General features: G+C 39.6%; 1 protein-coding gene across 1 annotated transcript in view; it reads right to left on the bottom strand.

Moving 5' to 3' along the window:
* Window positions 1-5343: 5343 nt before the first annotated feature.
* cdh13 (cadherin 13, H-cadherin (heart)) overlaps window positions 5344-26788 on the bottom strand; it is a 319140-nt gene continuing 297695 nt past the window's right edge. The window contains exons 13-15 of the mRNA XM_035665789.1: window positions 21023-21256; window positions 17213-17431; window positions 5344-6992 (exon numbers count right to left, since the gene is read on the bottom strand). Of these exons, the coding sequence (XP_035521682.1) occupies window positions 6985-6992; window positions 17213-17431; window positions 21023-21256 (461 nt within the window). The 3' untranslated portion in view covers window positions 5344-6984. The remainder of the gene's footprint in view (window positions 6993-17212; window positions 17432-21022; window positions 21257-26788) is intronic.

Raw genomic sequence — 26788 nt, 5'->3', positions numbered from 1 at the left:
CCATCTTGGAAGTTGTCATTGGAAACTATCTGGAAAGGACAGGCACTTTGAAAAAATAAACTGGATGAACCATCCGTCTATCATCTTCTATCGCAAGGGAATTTCAACCAATCAAATCAACGAACCATATAATGTTGACAAACTCTTACTGTAGCCAGTTGGGAGAAGAGCAGAATCATCTATTCCATCAAGAAAAGTCTTCAGCCTTCAGTTCTTTGCAATTCTTTCAATAAAGAAATACTTTTCAGTTCTGATGGAATGGCCTACGGCCTACGCTAACATCTATGGGAGCTGCCATTGTTGTTAAATGAACGGTCTTCTCGTTGCGTCACACCTAGTGCCCACCCTACTTCCTCAAGGGATGCGGATTGGTCCACTACCACTGAACCAGCCACAAACACATAGACTGAGGCCTCGCAAGATGGATACGTGTGTGATCTTGTGAGTAACACTATTGGTTCAGCTGTCATCCCATGGTAATATTTCCACCTTGACCGAGATGACAAGAAGAAACAATGAACGGTCTTCCATTACCACTCTGGACAAGCTCAAATTTGTCCTTGATGCTTTAACGGGCAAGGACAAAATGGACATGAAGACCGACAGACCTTCCATGGGAGACATAATCCATGCTGCGGCTTGCTTCCCTACTGCATATGGGGCCCTAGATAGTAGCTTTGGTTAGAAAACACTTCATTTCCACAACTCAGATCAATGTGTTGAAACAGAATGGCTTGATCTTTTACGTGTAAAAGGTCCCATGTATGCATGGCTAGGCTAAACTCTTGGGGCCCAACTGGCATTTATTCCCTGCATGATTGCTTAAAGTGCACCATCTACCTATAACTACTGTCTTAGTTCACCTTTCTCACTATTAAGAGGGAGCTGCTGTCAACTTCACCTACAATACCTATATTATACCTCTAATAACCCAACAACAAGACCATCAATACAATTGCCACTTTCCCTGAGTCATCTTAGGCAGCGATTACACTGGACGTATTAACAGCTGTGGAGTGCCCTTTTGTAAATGTGACAGTGAAACAGAAACAGACTTAGCAAATAAATCACGATGTGCACGAAGCACCAAAATGCACACTGAAGTTTCAGCTCCATTAAGGAGAAAAAAAATTTGCGGCATATGAAACATCAGATCTGTGTAGCGCGATGAGGTGACTGTAACATTTGTCAAATGAACGCATGAAACAAAAACAAAAATAACTGATCACATTTTCTACATAGTTTTCCATCGTTTCAGGTTTCACTGGTGCACCTTTATTTACATACATTAGGGCCAGGTGTATTGTTAGAAGGCCAATTTACCTATCATCAAAAATGGAGAACATATCTTCTTGTTGCTGAGCACATAGAGCAATTTGATCTCAAAGATAAAGAACAATAACAACATCACCTTGGGACTGCCTTGGGTTTAATACATTCGGTGGGAACTATCTTATAGATATCAAGTAGGCTAAACTCCATCAGATAGGACATCATGCCCTCACTCAGGGAGATGTTCCTAGACAGTCTCCTGTTCATAGAAATCTATTGTCATAAATGATGTCCAACTACATCAGGGGATAGGCAGCGGCATCTATCTATATAAATTATTATGACTTTGGTGGATTTTCTCTAATAAAAGGACTCACAAACCAGAGAGTGTCTTTTCTGAAGTTTTATTATAACACCTGCAAGTGGGCCAACAGCCTTCCAGAAGGTGCATCAGGCTGAGAGCACTTCCTCATCTCTCAGTCTCTATTTATACATTCAGTGCAGTTGAACAGACATAGATGCTTTGTGTTCACTCTTGACACACAAATACACATAAAGCCTTCCATATCATAGAACGCAGGTTCTATAGTACTAAAGCAACACCATAAATGGTAAACCTAAGTACTCAGTTGCACATCTAATAACATTAGGTCAAAGTGAGGTCAACTATAACTCAACACAAGTACTTTTCCATTGAATTCAATATTTTTCTACTACACATACCATATACTGTACCTTAACTTCCTGTCACCTCCTTACTAAATGTATAAAATTGCCCACAAACAACCCTGGCCACTATGAACAGACTGGCTCCTTCTTGAATCTCACATTAGCCTTCTGTCTAGGCTAGGGCAGGCACACTCCTTGACAAACTGCTTCATCCCTCTCCAGCTAGAATAGATTTGCTGATAAAAGGAATAGAAGACTAAATAGTGAAATATCTTTCCCTCCTCCAGTGACCAAAGGACACAAAGAACTTCTGACACCCCTTAACGGGTTTTTTTGGACACAACTCACCATGGGTTATGTCTGTGTTAGGCAGTTAGACATTCTTGAAGAATACATTGTAGGCTACTTATTCTATCTGCTATGCCTGCCTTTCCAAGGCCTGCACCCGTGTTTCTAATAGAACCTTTTACACTCTTAACTGGATCACTGTTTTATACCGTAATCTGGACCTGTGCATCAACAAGCTTTGTTAGGTATGAGAATAAAAACACTGTGTGCCTCTCAAGGCAATCAATGCTGCCTGCTTATTTGTGGCAACCACCGTGGCACCTCAAACAGAAGTCATCCTTCATTCCTTACAACATCAATTTCCTTTTGGTTTTGTATCATGACCATGACAAAGCCCTCTAACCTCGATACCCTGCCACTCCATGGTCACAGAAGATTAATAGATTCAGAGGTGAATTTTGACAGCCTACTTTAAACCAACAAAGGTTTGATATAGCTCGCACTGACTTTCACATATTAATTTCAGGGTAGTATATTCATTATTTTATCTTGTGTGGATAAAACATGTCAAAGCCCATTTGTCAGCTCTCTTGACAGTCTGCCTTAAGTGTCTTTTAGATACCAAAAAAGACAATGATAAAGAATAATAGGATCAGTATACTAACTAACTATAGGTCTGACAACCTGCTGTTTCCAATTACACCTGCAAATCTAGGGTTGCATGTCTGTTTGTTTCTGCAGATCAAACATTTTGGAAATTAATGATATTTGGCACTAATATCACAGCCTTCAGCTCATCCATGGATTTATTTTCTATAAGTCTCTTAACTGTGTCAAAACTGCTCTTTGCCATTGCTGCTTATTCAAAATGTTGCCAAGGAGGTTCGGCCTCAGACTACTCTCATCATATCTGCTCAATTTTGAGTGTCTCTGCACTGGTTTCAGAAAGGCTAAAAGTGCCTTTTAGAATCAGTGTTGAGATCTTATTGATTACTTTAAAAACACACGTCAACATGGTTTACGTGACTGACCTTTTAAATCTCTGAGCAATAACTGCACCCTGAGGTGTTTGGGCAGAAAATTGGTCTTAGTTTGTAACAGGGACTTCTATACTATGTTTCTGAATTTCTCGATAGGCTTCATAATTATTCAGTTAATTACATAATAACCCAGTTGCTCATGTCACTCCATGCTGACTTAACCTTTAACCAATAGAAAAAAGCTTTTCTAACATCCATTGCAAGAATGATCTTTCCCAGAAATTTCTCTGTGGGTTGGAGTTGTGTCCTGCAGCAACAGCAGTTTGTTTGAAACAAAATGAAGAGAGAATAGAAAAAAGATCTGTGTCTGAACAAGTTAAAATTGCAATATTTGTTTGTTTTGGCCAAAGAAGACAAGCAGTAAACACAACATCGAAATATTATCACCTTATAAAGTTGATTTAAGCAGTTTCTTGTTTCCCCATCCAGCTGATAAACATCTGCATTCACTGAGGGCTGTGTGTCACTTCAGGATTTAAAAAACTGCAATGCATTTTTTTGCAGTGACATTGCAGGAGAAAGTGAAATTGCGTGAATGTGAGTCGATTGCATTGCATGTTTGCATGGTCTGCATGTTCATGTTGCATGAGTTTGAAGATGAATAGCTCAATGTTTTGTACAGGAAACTACAATGATTGGTCAAATTTCCTGAAAAAAATGTGGTGATCAGACAAATTTCATGGTAGCACAGCATTCACAGGGGTTAGTTGAATTTGCGTTATTGCTGCGGTCACAACATCGGAACTTCCTGGAGGGACTGGATATTCACTCTCCTTTGAGGTCCTTTTCCACCTGAGAGAAAGATCTGGCTCTTCAGATCTTTAGTGACAAATGTCTGTGGCTTGTGTTTATTTCATGTCATGCATGCTCATTTCATCCATATAAAAATACTGATTAGAGTAACTTTAGGGAAAAAAAAGTCTGTGTCACTGAAAATCCAAGAAAAATCAGATTGCATTGTTTAATTGCTAAATTATCATAGGCAATGCAGTACAAGAACATTACAAGCAATAAAGTTACATGTAAGTTACATCTAATCATTAGCTGATCAATCAAAACAAATCGATCTGGCAACCAGCCTCCAGATGTTGTGTTTTTGGGAAAGGTTTGACATTGTGGGAAATATGTTTTCTTTTCTTTATTGCAAAAGATAGAAGCATTCATACCACTCATGTATGTCTATTTAGTATGACCCTACATAGATAGATCTAAGTCTAGGAAAAAACTATTAAATGTATAAGAAATGAACGGTCTATGCCCTTTAAGTAAAACACTAGTATTTTGTCAGGCTTTTCTTCAAGATCTCATGTATCTGTGCTCTATTGACAGGTTTCAACTCTTAATCTGTACTAATTACTAAACAGCACAGACACCTGTCGGCTGCATGGCATATAAAAGTGACTGTGGTGGACAAGCACTATATGTTGTGACTTATTTAAGTTAGAGGTTATGGGGAATCCCTGTGACAAGAGGGAAACAGCTAGCCTAATCTTAATCTTAAGGATTAAGAAATTGTGACTAGCAGCCCGTCTAAAGCTCCCTAATTAATACTTTAGATCTAAATGTTTAAATCTGTACAAAAAAGTAGAAAAATAATGGGCTTTACAGGGAGTTATGTGCCAGGCTGTTTCTCAGCAGGGAGCAGTGATTTCTTGGAATCTTGTTGTTATCATGACTTTACTGCTTTAAGCTGAGTCGCTGAATTAGGCACCCTTCACCAGCAGAGAACAGACAGAGGAGAAATGGATTGGAGCATCATCAGGATCAAAGTCTGATTAACCTGTGAGAATAAAAATGTTTGATACTAGTTAGCAAAGCTTGCGATAATAATTGTTTTTAACAGACAAAGACTGGAGTGGTATCTACTCATCTAACCTTGGGTGAGAATAAGCATATTTTTTGTGTCAAACTTTTTCTTAAGTGTGATCAACTAAGATTCAGGAATGGGATGTAAATGTAAATGGCATTTACACATACTCACACTTGTGGTAAATGTGTGTACAACTCTTTTTGCTAGAGATCAAATGACATTTTCATTGAACACACAATCTACAAAACAGCCATGTGGGAATTTTCAGTAACGGCTTTATTAAATTAGTGCAAAAGACAGACATAACTCATTCAAAATGTCATCTTTTTCTTTAAGGTGGTCTTCCACACAAACCCACACACGCTACGTTCTTTTGATGAGCACAAGAGAAAAAAGCGAAACTATCCACCAAAACCACAGCCTTTGTTTTCTTCTTACACGTCTTCTTGTGACTTGTTTATGACAGATGGAGAGAGAACAGGAGAGGGCAGAATTGACTGGAGACAAAATCGAACCTAAACACATGGCAGTCATCAAAGCAAGACTCCTGATTCTGCAATTTATCACAGATCTCAAAAATAATAATAAAAAAATGAACAAAACAAAAAAAGATGTTACAATAAAATAGTCAACACATCAATAGCATTAGAAATAGTGCCTAAAATCCACAGAAAAAAGGTTTCCTCTTTTTTATTTACTCACTGTGTGGGTGACCAAAAAACTTGCAATCAAAGTACATAAGTTAATCAATACTGTATATTTATACAATGGTAAAAAATAAAATATTTATATAATAGTACTTTTTTTTAAGGTTTACACCGTTACTATAAAGATATACTGTTTTCCACTCCATGACAACTAATGCAATAAAAACAGAAGCAAATCGAAGAAAGGACTCCAGAGAGTTTCTGACTTTGAAGGCTTATGGCTACCACCTTGCCCTAAAAGACCACAACCACTGCAGACAAAGAAACAGGCTTTGTTCTCTCCGCTTAAAGAGGGAAACAAGATCAAACACAGTCTGTGACGAGAAAAGAAAGGAACACATCAAAAAGTCAATGCTCTTCCCCGACCAGGACAGTAGCTCAGCCTTCGCAGTGTTCACTGGCCCACCAAGAGACAGAGAGAGGTCGATAAGATAGAAGGGGGGACAGGGGAGGAGAGGCAGATAGATAGTGGGACAATGTCTATGCAAGGGGATGGTGAAAGAGGGGAAAAGACAACAGAGGAATAGAGGTAGCTATGATAAGAAAGAGGAAAAGGGGAGGAAAGGAATGCTGTAGATTGAGTGAGAGGTTCAGATGAACTGAGGAAAAGGACCAAAGGATTGAGGTGAGATCCAAGATGAAATTGATTTATAGCTTTTGTTTTCTTACAATATCAATATACATGTTTCAAGTATCTCCTACGGATGTGGCACCCAGTGTTTGTCTGCCAGTGTAATGGTGCGGTGCCAAAATGGAATACAATGAAAAGTGCAAAGAAACAAATGGAATAATTGATGACTGTGGAGGAAGTGTACAGGGGAGAGGAAAGATAGAGAAAAAAGTCAAAGAGAGTCAAATAGAGTCGGGAGAACATGGGGAGATGAGATGAGAGTGGACTGGAGTGGGGCAGGACAGATGCAGCACGGAAAGTAAAGATGAAGAGAAGGAGACGAGAGTGGCAAGAGAGATAAGTGAGAAACTTTACAAAAAAATGCCGAGTGGTGTTGTGCCGGTGGGGATTGTGTGTATTTTCATCTTTGATTTGTTGTGGTGAGAAGGCTTCTTCTCGCTTCTTCATCTTCTTTTTCGTCTTCTTCTTCTTCTTCTTCTTCTTCTCTCCTAAGCCTGGGTTGCGTGGGGGAGATAAGTCGTTGCTTTTCAGTGTTGCAAAAAGGACTACGGGCGGTTTCAGCAGAATCTACAGGCCTGGTGGGAGAGGAGATGAAAGGAGAGGGGAAGACAGCAGAGGAAAGGGGAAAAGAGGAGAGGAGGGAATGTGTGGGGAAGAAAAGAGAAAAGATAGGAGATACTGTAAAGCCAAGGTCATCACTGAACCAGATCAATTGCAATCAATTACACAGGACAGGTGATGGTATCGCATCATTAAAGATTCAGTAAGGACAGAACAGAGAATTTATAATTGTTCACTCTTAGTCCACCTTTAGGCCGTAGCAACTAACTAATTGGCTTTAATGTGAGTCCACCCTGAAACTGTGTCAGCGTATACCTCCCTCAACACCCTGGACGGTTCAATCAATATGGCTGAACACAAGAAGCTCTCTCCAAACTTTGAGCACAGAGAAGTGCACCAAGCTTTTGATTTATCATGCCATCAAGAGACACTTCCTGGACTGGCTACAGTGAAGATTAATTGGCTACTGACGTGTACTTGCAGAATACTTAAATTTTTACTTCAGAATGAGTTCAGTTTATGGTACAGAGGACAGCTCCGTAGCAGAAAATATGGCCGTGTGTTCAACAAATTAGCCTGGACTGAACTGAGAGGAGAATCTGTTTCAATCCACAAAACATAATCTTTACGAGAGCCTATGAACTTTAAAGCATCACAGAACATATGTTAATTTGGACTGATGTTGTGTTTTCCCTGGTGATACAGAGGTTTGAATGAGCCGAGGGTGTCAGCCGGGAATGTGACAGTTTGTCTCATCAGTCTGGTAGAATTGCTTACAACGAGCTGGTTCGAAAATTTGCTATAACAAACACAGACGCAGTCACATAAATACAGACGGCAGACACATGTACACACACACACACACACACACACACACTGCAGTATGAAATGTGAGAGTTTATTGATTGCCTCTCTGCCAGCCATCTCCTCCAAGTCTGCTCCCTATTTCTGACATGTTTGGAGATGGCTGAGCATTCGACAGAAACCCTCCTCACTCTTGCTCGCCATTTGCTCATTCTCTCCCCTCTTTTTCTTTCCCTCAATTCCCTGTCTCCTTTTTTATTCATTTTCTGATGACGGGATTGGATAGGTAAACTGTGCTATAGGACAAAGTCAAGCGGTCAAACTGAATTTTAAGATATTTAAATTGTTACACGGATTCAGGTTCAGTTGCTACCAAACACTTTACTGCAAGTTCAGGAAAAGGTCACTTTGCTTCTACTAAATCAAAATTGCACTGTGGATATGAGCACTTATTACTACATTTACTACATACTTCACAAGGGCACTCTGGAGTTCAAATCCAGGCCATTCATACTGGCTCCTCTGTCGAACACAGAGCACAAATTCTCAACAGAAATTATTTTTCGATTGAGCATTACCTTCCATGGACCAAAGTAACTGAAATTGCCAATTTTTGTAGCAACAATAATAGTGCTCCAAAGGTTTCTTGGTGCAAACTGACTTAATAAATTACTGGTTAAAACTAGCATTTAAGAACTTAGACCAGTCTTTATTCATCCTTTGAATAGCTGGTTGAGCACAATCCAGGATTGATAAATAACAGATGAATCTGTTCAAATTTCAATAAGCTTGTAATTATTTTGGACTGTATATCGTTATCGCAGTGTGCTATGGAATTGTACAAAATCTGCATGTCACAATGCATATGTTAGATATCTACAAATTTCAGCAGCTTTTAGAGGATGAAAGTTGTAAGACGTGCAATTTACAGTAAAGTTTGTGCTTCACTATCCCAGTATACGCTTTGGATGACTGTACACTGTAAGTACAACTCCTCAGTTCTCGGGTGGTTACTGAGAGGAACAGATCAGGTGTACCATAAGCATTCTGCCTTACTTAACAGGCTTACCTTTAAGCCTTGCCTTTTACTGCTAATCTAGCAAAATGCATGCAGCAAAATGTGGTGTAAAACAACCAATTTGGAGGTGGCAATTTGTCATAGCTAGTGATTGTTTGTAAAGGGTTTGCTGTTGCATTATGCTTTCTGCATTTCTATTATGAGCAGATAAGTGGGTTGCACTGTTGGTGGTCACAGCTCTTGTGTGCTTTGTTTAATAAGTTGGCAGTCAATATCAGTCAGACGAACTCATCATGCGTTTCGACTGTTGACATGCCAATATGTCTTTTTTCCTGTCTTTATCCTCCCCTATCTCTGCCTCTCCTTTTCTCTTTCTCTGCATCTCCCTTTCTCTCAATGAGATTAGAGAGCGGTCTTGAAGAATGTGAACTATAATTTTCCCAGACACTCTAAAACGAATTGGACAGTACACTTCAAAAAAAATTCTGAAGCGATCGAAACATGCCTGAATGGGTGAATATCTGATCAGATGGGGGGCATGGAACAGATGCGGGTGGGGCCGATTGATTTTTCTTTCTCTATTGTTTTTCTTCCAATGCCCCCCTTTCATTTCGCTCAGGCCTAAGTGTTCCCCCGAAAAAAGGAAATAAAAGTCAAGAAACACTCGGAGGCACTCGAGCCTCAGATATTGGTTTTTGCAAATCTAATGAGACTCTGGCAGCCCTGTTTCACCTCACATGAAGAACTGGATATAAAAGAGGCAATTCTCCCCCTCTGGCTAAAAAGTCAAGGCCCTGACATGAAAATACATCGCCGAATCAATTCACCTCAGCTCCAGTGCAGACACAGTCTATGAACTTATAGGTCAGGAACAGATGAAAGAGAGGACGAGGTAGGAGGAAGAGGAAGCAGGAAAGAGAGGGATGAAAAGAATATAATCACCATACCTGGGGTAGGTTGGGTTATGAATGAGTCACTTTATGTTACAGCTAGTGGAATTAGCTACAATACCACGCTGCGCTCCTCGCTAGACTCACAGAGGGAAGTTCTTATAATGATTTCGGTGACATTACAATTTTTCTTGATGTATGTTTGTTGCTGTGGTTGTTGATGTATATAAAACTCTCAAATGTGGACAAAGACACATATATACATATGAATATATGGTACGAGTATAACATTTATTACACCATAATGCTTTCTACTGCTTGGAAAAGGTCCCATATGTGTGTATATATACACACATATATAGTATAACCAACCTCTTTTGTGGCTCTCCTGTTCCAACACCACTTAAAAAAAGGCTACCTGTGCCAGAAAATGAAGCTATTTCCACACCAGACAGAGATGAATAAAATTTGACTCAAACCTTTTTATATATATATATATGTATATGAATGACCTAATGGAGTATCACAGCGATTCACTGATGTTGACTTATCTTACCGTCTCCACTTACTGTAAGTCGCTCTGGGTAAAAGCGGTAGCTTAATGCATAAAATGTAAATTTAACAAGCTGCGGGAGGCGAGGAAGAATCAAACGGGACACTGGAGGGAACAGTAACCATTTTTCAGTCTTTCTAATTGCTGAGAGGAGAGGAGTGTGACACTTGATTAGCCCAGGTATGTCACGGCTGCTAGACAAAAACATTGGCATTGCAGCATGAAGAGAAAACATTACAGAGGAAGACAGAAAATCCGTCAAGGTAAGACTGACTATAATGAAAGTTAATAAGCCTACCAACCAAAAATGTAATGATGAATGAGTTGACTATACAAAAAATATTTTTTCAAATGAATTTGTAAGAGAATAGGTGACTTAAAATTGGATCATACACTATATTGTTATTTTGTTGTTTATTTTTGTTTTTTACCGGTTACATGAACACCAATCACCACCCCAAACAAGACAATCATTGTTATTCACTTCACCTGTCAGTGCTCATAATGTTATGGCTGAATCGGTGTATATAATCAGAAAAGTATTTTGAAATAACGCCAACGTCAACCAGGACAGGATTCTAATTTTAACATTTATTGTCATTGCATTGTTGGAATGTGCAGAACTGGACGACAAACATTAGTAGAGTTTAATTATTATTAACTTTTTTAGTAGACATTTTGATGTGACGATCCAAACTGCACATTTATGATGGCGTTAATGATGTCAGCATGTGTGTAGTTAGTTAGTTACACTTGTATTAGACAAGTCTAAATATCAGCTGTGAGAAATTAATTAATTCTTAATTCAAAGGCTCAACGGCTGGTATTTATTCAGAACCGAGCCAGACTGCATACAGAAAGCAGATACTTGGTACTGTTGTTCACATACATCACCTCATGGGAAAAACACTGCTTATACATCTTTTTTAGACTTTCATTTCTTTCAGGCTTAAAAGTCCCTGAATATCCCTGTTTCACAGATGTACCAGCAAATGTTCCAACAAATCATTCATAAAACATGAGCGAAACATTAGTGCAGTCTGGTCCAACATCTTTAGAGTTATAAACAATTTATAATGCCTCTAAACATCACTTGATAATGATCGACGGATATTTCATATATCTTCAGAGCAAATATGGTGACTTTTTGGGTTCTTAAAAAGGTCAAATGTACATATTAACATGAGATAGTGTACACTATTGGTGCTAGCAATGGAACCCTACATTCATGAATCAGATCAAAAGCCTTACTCTGTGTTTACTAGTGGAATAAGTAACTTGGTTATTTTTTTTTTCTTGAGAAACAACAATGTTCACATCTCAGTTCAAAGATCAAAAACCCTTCACAGCTTGTTCTGAAGGCAGAATCAACCCTCGCATCATACACATCACTGTGGCACGAGGTCTCTTCAAAGGAAGCTGTGAAAAAGCCATATTTTTACAAGAGTAAATAAGCCCCTAAACATCCTGTCTCTATAGCTGGGAGGGGATTAGTGTAGAGCTGAAGAAGGAAGAGGAAAAGTGGCTGTCAGAGCGAAGCGAGGGATCAGAGAGGAGGAATAGTGTGGACTAAAACCCCGGGAGGATGGAGGTAAATTAGTGGCATCTGGGCTGGGAGTTGTTTGTTGTGTTTAATGGTAAATGCTTTGTTTTTACTCCGCCCTCTCACTTTCTCCCTCTCCCCCTTTACTCTTTGACTTACATTATTACTGTTGCTGAAATTGCAGAGAAACACACAGAGAAGCAGTCCTCTGCAGTGCATTACAACTGCAGACAAATCTGCAGCTGAAGCCTGTAATCCTGCATGGAAAAGATTTTAGCATGCAGTTAGAGCTTGTAGACCTTCCTTAACTGAGCACATATGGAGTGAATTGGTGCAGTGTAGGGTGAAATGGGGGTGCATGTGTGTGTGTATATGTGAGAGAAGAAGTAGGAATATGGGTAAGAGCCTCAGCATCCGCTCCCCCAGAGATTTTAACTTTATCGCCTTATTTCACATCCCTCATAAGCCAAATTCACACACAGGGCAAAAACATATTAATCTCCAGGGCCCACACCACCTATACATGTAAAATGCACATTATTTACATACTGTCCAACCTTGCCAACTTATGACCTCCAGGCGCACATCTTCCACTTTGAGAATTTCATTTTGAGCAACAGTAAGGCTGCTGCAGAGAGATAGTGCATGTACTGCACAGCACATCAGTACACTTGTGCACTGATAGGGGGCAGTGTGGTCATCTGTGTTGGTTTGCCACCTGTGAGCAGTAAAACCAGTTTAAGCAGAGCATTCCTGCTTGTAATCACTTCTAAAATTAGGATTCATTCTTATGAGTGGCCGTCCTTTTTTGTGCACCGGCAGCCTATGGGAGCACGTATTGACTGCACTTAGTTTGCCCAATTAGGAAGTCTTATCTCAGGTGAACAATGGATGCTTTCACATGGACATTTAACACCCCAGATCTGAGTGTGTATGTGTGTTGGTCTTTATATATCTCTAGCATTTCCCTCTACAGGACTGCAGGATAATACCATAATTGTTCCCTACTTTATGCTAATCTGTGTGTGTATGTGTGTATTGGATGTGTGTGAGACTCTATGGCACGTTGATCACAAAGGAAAGGCTTACAATGGAGGGGAGTGAAAGTAGGCCCATGCAAAGCCCTGGGATTTAGCTGCCAATCCAGCAACAGCAACAAAGGTCTCGTAAGCATTAGAAGACACAGTATAGGTAGGCACTCTGCACACACAGGCACTCACTCGCCCTCCCTCTCTGTCCTGAAGGTTTACATACATTATTTAAGGGTCTGAAAAGCAACTCCAGTGGAGTGTTATATGGCTGAGAGCTAGGACAGAAAGCCAGTGAGGACGTGGCTCTACTTTTGGCAGTGTTGCTACGCTGAACGCTGCTGAAGGAATCGTGAAGTTTTCAGGTAGGGATGGAAAGGTGTGATCGGTCCGAGGCCGGTGACAGCAGCAGTGCAGTTCTCCACCATATTAACAAGCAGGCTTCACAACCCACACATCATTTCAATTCCTTTGGATTCCAGTAGATACACACAACAAGAGACAATCTGTCAGTGGGGGAGAGATCATCTTTCTCTTCAACAAAAATCAGCTTGATTCGTCAATTCTCTTGATTCAAGTGTCATTTTATGGAGACTCAGAGATTAATCTTCCTCTTTTTGTCTTGTTTGTGTTTGTATGAAATATAAGTGCAAATCACTGCATTTGTTTTTAAGGAAATGTGATTTTTCAGATGGAATATGGAACTGAGGCATTTTCTGTTTATAGTCATCTTCTCTCTACTCTCTTGAACACTCGGATACACAGAAATACATCACCCACAGTCCACACACACAAACATACACACAAATCTCTTACTGCTGCTGACAGAGGGCTACTAGTTCTTGTCTTGTGTTACATAACTATATGTTTCAGACAAAACAAACAACAACCCTGTCTAATATACAATATATTCATACTGTGTACTTCATTTAACTTTGATGAATTCACTGGAAATCTCTCACTTTTACCATCCAGGAAGTGTGGCATCTTTATTCTGCAGAGCAATCACATGGACTTGAAGATGGGGGTTCACATCCTGCATGTTAAGTTCAGGTTTCTTCTCCTCGTTTGAGTTTACTTGGTGCCACTGCCACATGTGATAGCTTTTCCCTGTAGATGAGGCATTCTAGTGTGTGACAGTTCGCGTCTATCCACAGAAAGCCATATGCTAAGAAGCCTGCACATTATAATCTGATTTCAGATCTCTTGGGGTTCGGTTCTATGGTTCGGTCATCTCAGATGAGGTGTAACAGCATTTGTTTGAGCTCCATTTACAATGACAAATCTTTCCACACTGTTTACTGTTTACTTTAAACTGCTGTGCACCGGGAATTTGCAGAGAAGTGTGTTGTGCCACTATGACAACCTGAAACTGTGATCTCTTACATCATAAAACTGCATATTAACATTGTTTGTAATAGGTAATTTATGTCTTTATTGCTTATTTTTTTCCTCTATGTTATATGTAAAATGTAATATACAGTAAAGATGTAACCAAGGTTAATGTGTCTTTTAATTATTTTATGCGGTGAAATCTTATTGAAAATGTACCGCCTCCAGAGATGTACTCTGGCCACATACTGAAAAGACACATATATAATCTTTACCCTCCCCATAGGGTCACTATGTCAATAAGCAGTCCGTGGAAATAGCCTCTTACTGTCTGTTTGTCTTAACACATCCATGGTCTGTCTCCTCTGTCCTTGTGATAACAGCAGCTACAGTAACACTAAAATCACACTGAATGCAACAAGACAAAACAGCTCCAGCCATTTCTATACATACAATCTCATGTACCGAGCTGCTGTTTATCTGATTCCTGATCAGTTCAACCACTGAATGATCTGTATGAGCTCATCTGAGACTAAGACACTTGAAATGACAAGTGTAGATGTAGCTTAAGGCACCCCAAGGTGCCACAGTAACCACTGTGGGAACCACTGGTTTGAGTTACTAGAATGCCTGGTTAAGGCTAGAGAATGTTATGTTTAGCATAACCTTGAAAATAGTTGCAAGAAGCTGTCAGAAAAAAATTGTTTCTCTTAGAAAAATGATTTGTTTTTGCTAATTATTTGTTGTAACTTTGTTTTTGGTAGACATGGTTGGGGCATAAATAGAGGGGAAGGATAGATAGGAGAGATACAGATGCAATGAGCCAGCGAAATGAAGGAAACTGTTACTGCTGCGTGGCCATGCATACGCCTGTAGCCTGGTGGGCAAAAACAGAACAAAACAGAAGAGTTTAATCTTCACACCTTTATTCTTGTCTCCTTTCCCTATCCTTCCCCTCTGGCTCTTTCTATTTTTCTTCCCCTCATCTCCCTCCTGCAGGGTCAGAGTTCAGCTTGGAGATAAGGGAATTGAAACAGGATCCTCTCTGCCTCTCTGTCAGACTATCTGACTATACACTGTAGTGATCAGTCCCCTCTATCTGTCCCCCAGCACAGGTCTCTGTGATGAGCTCGAGCAGGAGTCATCTCTCTGGGCGCCAGTGTGTTTGTGTGTGTGTGTGTGTGTAGAGAGAGAAGATGTTCTGCATCTGAATTGGTGGAACCTGTGTTGCTCAGCTGTAATATTCCCAATAGAAACACACATGCACACACTGTTCTTGTTTCCTCTCTCTCTGTAATCTCCAACCTCCAGCTCCAGGATAACGGCACTCACTGTTACGCCTGTTTTGACTACGCAAACATGCCTTGGTCCAAATGAATGGACATGTACGTGCGCACAGGACCAGATAGCCCAAGAATCTGTCATCTGGAGGCGCTATTTGGTTAATGAATGCCACTGTCTGTCACTGCACGGTTTACAGTAGAGTAATGAATGCTACTGTCGTTCAGAGCAAAAGGACATCTGCAGAGAAGACTCTCCTAATGTCATCTTGGCATGTCAACCAATTATGCTTTCTAGTTCAGACACTGCAGGCTGCTACCATGGCAACCACTGATAACAAAATATTTCCAAAAAGGAGAGCATGAAAAGCTAACTGACTGTTCCAGCTGGGACACTCTCAGGATCGCTGCCATGAAACTTTCCGAGAGGTGGCTGCTCGCCCGTGAATGCTGACACAGCATCAGCTTACGCTCATGATTAGTGTGTTGCTGTGAAACCGTGACTAATGGTCTATCATCGCTGGAGTGCTTATGCTGTTGCCTGCTACGCGTTGTCAGTTTATTTTAATACTTTGTGTCCTGCGAATCAGGAGTTTTAAACAGAAGATGCAGGTAAAGTGCTCTAACTGCATCATGAGAGAACAAGATGAGTTCTTCAAGTTTCAAACAAGGCCTTCCCATACACAGCACAGTCATCTGCTATGAATGAGAGCTTGGAGAAAAGATATGCAGCAATAGACAGATTGATCCATACCCAGAGGAAGATCGATGGGTCATGCTAGATGCTGTGATTCACAGATACTGAGAGAAAATGAGAAGATGAGATGCAGAGGTTCTGCCTGTAAGCAAAGGATTATGGGGAGAGTGCGGCTGATTGCTAAATAGAGAGAACGCAGAAGAGCAGGAGAAGCCGTGCAGGGGAGGGGAGGAAAAACAAGACAGAATACGCAAGCGGGAGTGATCAACGGGACATGTGAGAGAAGGAGAAAAAGATGTTATGATCAATAGATATAAAAAAGGAGAGAGCTGGGAAGAGGAAAGCAGACATTTTTCTGATCATCTTCAATGAAACATTTTGCAGTCAAACACAAATCAGCCAGATAAAAAAGAGCTGATATAATTACAACAAAACCATTTTTAGGCTTAAAATTGCATTCCTTTTTTGTCTACTCCTCTCTCCACACTCTCCCTACCACACCTTCCGCCGTACCCCGCCTTCGGCGTACAGCTATAAACGACTATAAACTACAGAGAACAAGCCCAGACAGGAGAACAGGATCTGGGGGCCTTAAAGTTGCAAATGATTTTTCTTCGCCCCAAAGTAGCTGTTGGACATCGCCCATTACGTTTGTGTTGTCAATGGAGGAGGCTGAATTATTCATGCTATCGCTAATGGCTTAAATGAGATATTCAGAGTAAATTCAAGTTTGACTTCCCAGAGAGTGCCCTAGGCAGGGTGGCAAAAAATCTCAACGTAAAATACACAAGACATAGTTTTGGAAAATGGATGCAAGAAAAAAAACAATTGACAAATGCATGAATGCCAGCGATACAAACGTGTGTATCAGTACATGTCACACACACACAGACATTCATAAACACTTGTATAACCGTAGTACAATATATTGTTTACCTTCTAAACAAAGTATTGATTTCTCACCAAATGATAAATTGGAAGCAACATACCATATTATTTTAGCATTAATCCACATTTAAACAAGGATACAAGCAAACAATACATCACCTCAAGTTCTCATTGTTTCCGTGTTGTGGTTTTAATACTTACAGAGTAGGGCGAGCAGGAGTGTCGCGAGCAGCACAAGAAGGCTGGCGCGGTGGGAGTGCGCAGAGCTGCAGTGCATCTTGTTCTTCTTACAGACGCACACCTGAACTTTGACCTCTGTGCTGTTGGACAAAGGCGGCACCCCTGAGTCAGTGATGAGCAATGGGAGCTGGTAGTTGGCTTTCTTCAGACTGTGCAAAAGCATGATTTGGGAGTGTGTGGCTGTGGGGGACACACAGAGGAAGAGGAAGGTTTAATTAAGTGGGCACACAATAATCCCCCGCCCTGCATTGTGTTGTCCGTCTATTCTGCATTCACTGCTGCTCGATTTGCAAAGCAGAACTAAATGTTTGTATTATAACGCAAAACTTATATGCCTCAAGTAACTGTTTGAAAAGCCATCCCTGACAACTAAAGCGATGAAAATTGGCACGACATAAGTTGCATAAGATTGTTACATTTTGTTGCATCACACTTTAAAATTCCTTAAGAGACACAAGAGAAAGTGCTGGAGCCAGTTCACGTCATGCTGGCACAATATGCAAAGCTGCACATTTTACTTGTCTGCCATGGCTGTTAACTCCAGGTAAGGTGACTTTTAGTTTTGTCTTTAATTCAAAAATTTACATTGTCAAACTGCATGCTTGAAACAATGTTGCAAGGCAACAGTAAGCAACAGTAAACATTTCAGAAATGCAGAGGCCCTTCTTTGTACAAGTCACCCCAACCTCTCTGGCTCATCAGTGTATTTTGATGCAGAGTGCAGTATGGAAAATTTCTACAAACCCAGATCAACGTGTGACAAATGAATAAACAGCTGTCAGTACCATCAGTACAATCAGACAGAATCTTCTATGGGTAGTTGGTTTTACACAAACATTCTGTACTCATGTAATTGTGTTTATCTGTTTAAGCAATTATCATGTTAGACTTCAGCCACACGCACTTTTAAATCCAGAGTGATAACACATATGGATGGGTGTCAAATTAATGGAAAACGCAACATGAAGTGTCTTAGTAACTTGTTATTCCACCACAAGCCCCCAGAACAGATTCAGTGCTCCTGTGCATAGATTACTGACGTCTCTGGAAATCTACAGGAGGAATGAACATTATTTTGTCTCATACTGTAGGTCAATTGGGATGAGACTGCCATTTGATTCACATCATGTTTCTTTACTCCTTTATTCACATTTATCTTTTGAAGGAACAGTTTGGCATTTTGCAAATTGCACAGAGTTCAATAAGAAGATTGATACCAATCTCATATCTGTCCATTAAATATAAAGCTACAGCCAGGAGCCGGTTGGCTTAGCTTAGCATAAAGACTGGAAACAGGGGGAAACAGCAAGCCTTGCCCTTGTCGTTTTTTGTACAACAATCTGTAGTAAGAGGGATTAAAACTAGTTGTATGTCAATACGCGCAAAGACGGAAGTTATTTTTATAGAGCAATATACTAGGCATATACAAGGCATAACCACCCGCTCTCCTACCTCTGGTTCCACACACAGACACAAACACACACATGCACACGCAGCCGAGACAAGCACAGTGCCAGTCCATTTCACTGGGAGCCGGCTCTTTCTCTGCTGGCCCTATCTGTCTCTTCCAGCGGGGGTGATTGAGGAGTGTCTGTACCTCCCTCTCCCGCTGTCAGTCACAGCTAATACCTCTGGGCAGGTTTTAGCTCTGCTCTGTCACTCAAACACACACACAGACAGCACTGTTGGTCATGCAACCCTGAATCAATGTCTTGGTTGTCTGTCTATCCTCCTCCTCCCTTCCATCCTTGTATCATTTCACTCTTCATCCTTATCATGTGATCCGTACCAGCATCTGCAATTAATGGACCAGTGTGTAGTGTGTAGGATTTAGTGGCATATAGCTGTATCTACCCTCGTTTTACCCTCCCCTTCCAAGAGTGAAGGAGAAAATACTCTGGCTGTGAAATGTGTTCTGGGCCACTGTAGAAACATGGTAGTTCAACATGGCAGCCTCAATGGAAGGCAAAACCAGCTCATTCTAAAGTGACAAAAACATAACTAATTGATCTAATAATTAATACAGGGGTCACTACCTCCTCCTTAATAAGTTACATTCTATTGGTTTAAATAAAAATGCTCTACTCTGGTTTAATGCCTGCCTTCATAATATACATCATGTTGTCTTTCAAAGTTCAACTATTTAATTGTTGACAAGGGTGTTCCACAAGGTGTCACCTTGGGACCACTTCTTTTTCCCATTTTCATCAATGATCTATCTAAAAAGTGTTTAAATTAAGTTGTTCATCTTTATGCTGATGACACTGTTATTTACTATTCTAACTCTGATATATCTCAAAACCATAATTCTCGACAGTTTGATTTTAGCTTGATCCAAAACTGGGTTCATAATAACAAACTTGTATTGAATAAGAAGTAGCGTGTTGTTTGGTATGCAACATAGTCATTCAAATTCCAGAAATTTCAATATTATTTTTGATGACGGGTCACCCCTTGTTAACATTGATTCACTTACATATTTCGGACTTTGGATTGTCCCTGAACTCCTCTTTAAGTCATACATTGATTTTATTATAAAAAAGAACATATGGTTGCATGGGTTCAATATCTGTCTACTAACATTTTTACATTTCAGATCATTAAAAGAATAATTTCTCAGTTGATACTACCTATTACTACCTATTTTGTCTATCAAAACACTACAGATACCTATCTCAAGCTACTTAATACTATATATATCTCTTTATATAGATTTATTTTGGGGTGTTTATATAGAACACACCAATGTTCAATGTATGAATCACTTGACTGATTGCAGGCCAAATCTAGAAGGCAATTTCACTGGGTTCAATGCGTTTATTTTAAATGGCCCCCCTATCTGAAACAGTCGTTAATCCCATGTAGAGCTTCATATCCAATTAGATACATGCAATAACTTTTTTCTTTGTTCCTAGAATTTTCAAAGAAATTGGACGCAGGTCATTTCAATTTAAAGCTCCATCTGACTGGAATAATCGTATACTTTTTTTTTTAGATCCATTACCTCGTTCCGTTGTTTAAGGACATCTTTATTTTCTCATCTGAAAACAAGTTGTTTGTTTTTAATTTGTATTTACTTAATAAGCTTCAGTCCTTTTGATTTATTATCCAGGTCACTGTTTCTAACTTTTTTCTGTTTGTCAACTGAGAGCGGGGAATGTGGGTGGGAAAGGATGAGCGAGCTGTCTGTATCTGTGTATTTGCAGTCAATGTTCGTTATGTAATGCTGTTTTTGTTCATATGTGTTTTGTTTAATATTTATGTCTTTAGGACCACATCGAAAATGAGATGCTGCATCTCCTTTTTTTCAGGTGATTATGCATTAATGAATAATAGACCAATAGATCCACCTAAATGTTACACACTCGACCTTTAAGACTTTTCTGTTTTGTATTCAGCATGGACTCAGCATGTTAACACTGTGTGAAAGGATAAAAAAATGACACTGAAATTACCCTTGAATTTTTTGCAATTATTAGTCCTACATTCCTCAGGGTGCCTTTTGATGAACCTTTGAGAATGGGCTCAAAGCTCTTGATGAAAAGAAAAATAGTGAGGGCAAAGTAATAGGAAAGAAAAAGTGACTCACAGTTTTGTCATGTGGTCTATGAAGGTTGTTGGTGAACAAATTGGCATTTTTGCCTTTTGTATGAAAGATTCGATTTCTGAATCTGAAACATTCACCGTTATTAAACTCTATTATTTTGTCTAAAACTGTTCAATTCAGTTCAAGAGCAAGAAAAAAATCTAATTTCAAAATTAAATACTCACAGTTGACTCTGGTAACCTTCCATGTTTTATCAAGGCCTAGCTGTTTTCCCAGTTCTATCTTAAATGGTGCAGAGTTGGGTGGTAGGTCCTTGTCCCGTCCCCCAACTATAGCCACATTCATATCATGGGCGTCTTCGCACACTCGTGCAACTGATGGTACCACATAGGGGGCATTGTCATTGTAGTCTTCCAGGTAAATGACCAATGTGCCGGTACCTGTGGCTGGTGGGTTGCCTGCAAACACACAAAATACACACACATTAGGAGAGGGAGAAAGAAGTGTTCATTGATTCATTCTGCAAAATGTAGCGCTCTACTGTTGGCCTGGACACTCATCATTGTGAGGAGAATATGAACAGTAATGATCCAGGGAGATGTGAGAAGCAACAATGCAATGTGGCAGCAGTAAAACATGGTATATTTATGATTATTCTGAAGTCAATTTTGCTTTAAAGGTTTTTCATTCTGCAATATCAAAATGGTTCAGCTGAAATCCAAGAACAAAGCAAGACCTGATGCTTTTTAAAAACCCAAATGCCAATAAACGTATCCTGCTCTTTTCTAGTCAGCTGACCTGATTCAACCCAAACAAAACAAAACCGTGTGTCATTTTAATGTCGGAGGAGCATGAATCACAGAGGCTCATGTTTTGCAAAAGAGCATTCTGACTTGGCACACGACCGGCTTCTGTGTTTGTATGAGATTACACCTTATTGAAGGATGTAGGGTTAAAAAGCAGCGTGGCTCTTCTCTATTACTGCTCTCTGTTTCACTGTGATTAGAGGTTATTAAAAAATCCACACAGCATTCACAACAGCTCCAGAGGTCAGTCAGCAATTAACACCTTAAGACAAGATCTGTAATTGGAAAATGGGTCTCCTCCACCTCTTCGAGGTAAAAAAATAATATTTGCAGAGAATTTAGGGCAGAGTCGGGGGGAAAAAACAAGTCAAGATATAATATGTGCTATAAATGTCAAGTGATGGTGGAATTAACTTCTGGGTTTTTGCGGTGCTGTTGGAGAAAGCTGCACACACTGAGCAGAAAACATTCGAGCCATAAAATGCTGATTAGGTGAAAGTTAACTTTTTTGGACAAACATAAAATAAACTAATGAGGCAAAAAGACTATGTTTTTTAGTACAAATATGACACAGCTTATTTATTTATTGGTTTATTTAGCAGGGACAGTGCAAATTTATAAATGATTGCTGTAAATGTGCCAAAGTTAGCCAAGAGACTATTTTATTGCTGATATAAATCTTTTCCAGTTTCATAACAGGAAGGTTTGGTAAGAGCATCATCATTTACTACACATTTTAACCAGATCAGAATCAGAATCACTTTATTGGCCAGGTATGAGCACATATACAAGGAATTTAAGTACAAACACAGACTAAGAGCATAAATAAATAGGACAAGTTCAACAAAATAGACATAGACAAATATGTACAGTTACACATTTATATAAACCAACCAAAAACAATAACATTTGTAGAGAGTAGATATGTCTGCCAAATATGAATAAAATAAGGTTTTGTAATCCATCACTGAATGTATGCAGTTTACAATGATGTGCCACTCAAAATTCTTAATACATTTAGAAGCAGTGGTTTGACCAGCTATGGCTAGCTAGCTAATTAAGCTAAAGTTAACTCCATGCATTAGCTTTGTCTCCAGTTGACTTTTGCAAAAAGGCTATAACATTTACGCTGCGTTGCTACATACATGATATGATGAAAGGGTTTAGTCCAAAACTGCATATCTCAGGCAGAGATATCTCATGGAAGACATGGAAAGTATAGTTCTTGTACTGCAGCGTAAAGCTAGTCAGTCAAGAATGAGGAAAATGTTGATACATTCTAACACAACTTTGCTTGGCTGCTTAGTGTACATGTTCACATTTTCAAACTATATGTTTTCCTAACCAAAAAAGGCTTTTGCGAAGAGAACTAACCGATGTGTTTGACAAACGTAATGCTATCTTGAGTTACGTTGGTGGGGGTTGCTGGAGTATAAACGTACATATAGTTATGATGTTTTTTTTAGATGTAGTAACACTTGGTTTCTTTTTGAGCTAATTAGCTGGACATGCTAACAATTGCAGCTTATGTTATAGCAGACAAACATACTGCCCATTACCTACAGTTTTGCTGCTGTGCTTTTGGAAAGTCTAAAAACAGACCATCCTCCAGACTCTTCATCAAAATGTTTTTCATTTGAATGCCCTATACACATAGTGTAAACATGCACTAGAAAGGCCTCTCTCTGTACATGTTCAGGAACTGCTTACCATGAAAAATACCCCCGGCTTCATAATAGAAATGTCAAATACACCTGAAAGTAATTCAGATGGAAAATTTCCATTTCCATCCATTTCTCCATGCTAAGGCTTTTTATTTGCGCACAACCTCTTAAAATGTTGCCCGGGCTGTTAAATCTCCCTGGCAGGGCGATGGAGGCAAGTATCCAACTGCTAAATATTTACTATTTGTGTAACTGCATGAACGTACTGTATGTCAAGTGTAGTGGGAACCTTAAAGGCATGTGTAGGTGCTGATTCTTTGGGATAATGGCAGTAATCCAACTTCATATACACCTATACAGACACCTACCCACACACACAAGTGGCTACTCTTCCTCCTCTTCATTCCCACCAACCCACTGGGTCAATTACAAAGCTGAAATACGTTCACTGTATCAGAACAAATGCAGTAGAGATAACAGTAAGTAAATACACTTCCTTTAGATTATTTAACTCCCTCTAAACATCATTTGGATTCACAACAAGATTTTAAGCACAGAAAACACAAGAGAGATGAGTGATTGATGACAGAAGCAGACTGTCCTATATTCACCTGCAAAGCATTTTCTGCTTCATAACAGCCGCAGAGAAATCATATCTACAAGTTGTGAGTGTTTAACAGATAATCATTATGATCTGTTTGTTTGCTGAGCTTCAAACTTTAATTTCATTGTCAGCTGTAAAGCCATCAGTAGACTGTGATTGTGAGAGATAGGGAGAAATCAAATATAATGGTATTCAGTTTGGCATTTCTACTGTATCATACTCGTGAAATGACTGCTATCTCAGCACTCTTTGTTTTTTCTGTATGCAGTCAAGGAATGAAACAAAACAGCAAACAGCCCTTATATACTGTGGATAAATGCGGCTGTGACAATATCAGCAGCCCATCAAGAGCAGAGAGGAATTACCTCGGCAAAAGCAGACAGAAAATGTGTTCAAAAGCAAATCAAAGACAGTAGCTCTTCAGGCGAGACCCTAGATAATCTATTATCACTTGAGAGGTGAGACCAAGAGAGCTAGGATGGGGCTTGAATCCCCCGTCAGCGAAAAGATGCAAATTTCAACCCATTTGTTGTGGGAGAGGCCGTCTCTGTGCTTGGCTAGCTTTAAATGAAGCTGTTTGTCTTCCTAAATGAATACTCCCCACACCTAATCACTCTATTTTTCTGCTTCTCTCTTCTCCTACTCCTCCTTATCCTCTATTGCATCATGCCTGAGTCATCATCAGCCTGCCTCGGCATCAATGGAGCTTGTCTGCTGGCCTCTACTTCACACCGCTTTGTCACAAAAGTTCTGATTAAACACACTGCAAGTTTCTAAAGGAGACAGGCAATTCATGGATCTTTGCTGCTACATGTCTACCCATCTCTGCATGTTAGGCACTAAAAAGAACATCAAAAGTAAAGTAGGCAATATTTAAGAAAGAAGGGACATGGAAGGATTTTCTGTGATGCCAAGAGAAGATAGTGATTTTCAGGATGATGAAACCTCTAAGTGTAAAAGCTCTAAGTGTAAAAGCCTCTCATTGTCTTCTTGGAGTTGTTTGCGAATGCATTCATCGCGGCATCAAGCTGTCAGCAGAGAGTTCCTGTCTAATTAAAAGAGGTCTCAATCTCCATGTACATTTCTTGCAAAAATAATATCAGTGCAAAAGGCTGTGCCCAGAAAACTTAGGGCACAGATTGGTTTAAATTATTGTAAAACAAGATTAAAATGAGGATAAACGTCTTTGCTCAGTGCCTCTCAGGAAGTGTGTGTGAAATCCTGAAGTGCCGTGTTTGTGTGTCGTCTAATGCTCTTCCTCTAGTAACTCAGATAAGAATTGTGCTCAGAGTGACTTACTCCATTATTTTGTTGTACATTCCAAATGCAAATTGTCAGTCTTAACAGCCATGTTTTTGGGTATAAAGTAATGAAACAACTAATGCTTACAGCAGTTTAGTATAACGCTGTTCCAAGTCCATGCCCATTTTTCCTTTCAAAATGTACAGTCTCAGTAAAACTCAGAGGTGTATGTTTATGAGTGTTCTAATGGTTCAGTGTTAATCTATGGCCCTGATTTAAGACTTGTTTATCTACTCTGCTTCTTTTAGGGTATCAGAGACTTGAAGGAATTATTAATTTGGCTAGCAGACGATTTAATGGCAACAAAAAGTCTACAAGCAATTGTGGCCGTTGGGCCTTTTCCTCCAACAGAAACCCATCTCCATTCTGCTTCACGTACCTAGTTTTGAACTGTTCTGAACTTTTTAACCATGAATACATTTGTTCAGAACCCAAAACGTCTGAAACACAAAAATAGCAGGTTTTCCTTGGGAACCAGAGTGGGCTTGTATTCAGGTCATTGAATCCTAGATTACAATAGTTCTGCTCAAAATTAGTTTGCTAGTTAGTTCCAAGAATCTTGAATGAATGCCAACGTCCACATTCTACATGCTCACAGTGGAAATTCTAATGGATGTTTAGCAGGTTTAATATTTACTATTATTTACCACCATTAGTTCCAGTATTTGGTCATAAACCAGATAGAGAGTTGAGGGATCACTAAAATGATTAGAGGTCTGTACCAAACGTCATGGCATTTCACTATAAAACAGAAATGTCAACTTCATGATGCTGGTAGAAAATGAACAATGTACAAAATAGCTGTTGAGAATACCGACGAGCTGACATTGTCATTCCTAGAGCCATGCTGCTAGTATGTACCCATTTGTAGTACAGTGTTTGCATACATTAGGAGACATCTTCTTCTGCATAATCACTCCCTCCTTGTCTTTATTACAGTCCTTCTCCCCTTAGCAGTGGTTGACCCTGGGCATTGCAATGTTGTGCCCACAAGTGAATTAGGTTTTGTCACCCTTTGAAGCTCTGACATTTTGCATTTTGCTAACAAGTTAAAATAACGCAACTGGAGATGGAAACTCCTGCACGGTTTTAGCCCTCCTTTTTCACAGACTGCTCTCTTTTATTTGGGGTTTAATTAGGTTGCAGGGATGAAGCTAGGAAGTTTTAAAACTTGCATAAGCTAAATAACTTCTTTATTCAAGTGAGTGAGTGTTTTTGTACAAATGAGATAATGAATCATGTATTATTTTCACAGAAAAATTTAACAGTCCAAAGCTAAAATTAACTTTACATTGGGGATTGATTCTGATAAATTGGTTTCAGAGCAGGAATTACACTAATTAACGAGTGAGATTAGGTTTAATTGTCTCCATAAAAGTCCCTCTTTAATATTAAAAGGAATGAAGCATGTGAGCCAGTTCAGGCAGACAACTCCACAAACTCAACTCACTGCATCACATACAATGTATACAACGCACCCTATGCAATACGGCGACCATTTTAAGATGATTTTGGTGGGTGTTACGGCCACCGCCTTGTTTGTGTGTAACTGTCACCTTTTGTATGCTAATCAGGCTGTGTGGATCCTCACTGAAGACTGGTCTGTCCACTGCT

The sequence above is a fragment of the Morone saxatilis genome, unplaced genomic scaffold (genome assembly GCF_004916995.1).
Source record: "Morone saxatilis isolate NCDOM2014 unplaced genomic scaffold, NCSU_SB_2.0 Contig2, whole genome shotgun sequence".
Taxonomy (NCBI): Eukaryota; Metazoa; Chordata; class Actinopteri; family Moronidae; genus Morone; species Morone saxatilis.
The sequence above is the reverse complement of the archived record's forward strand: the minus strand, read 5'-3'. Positions and strand labels throughout refer to the sequence as shown.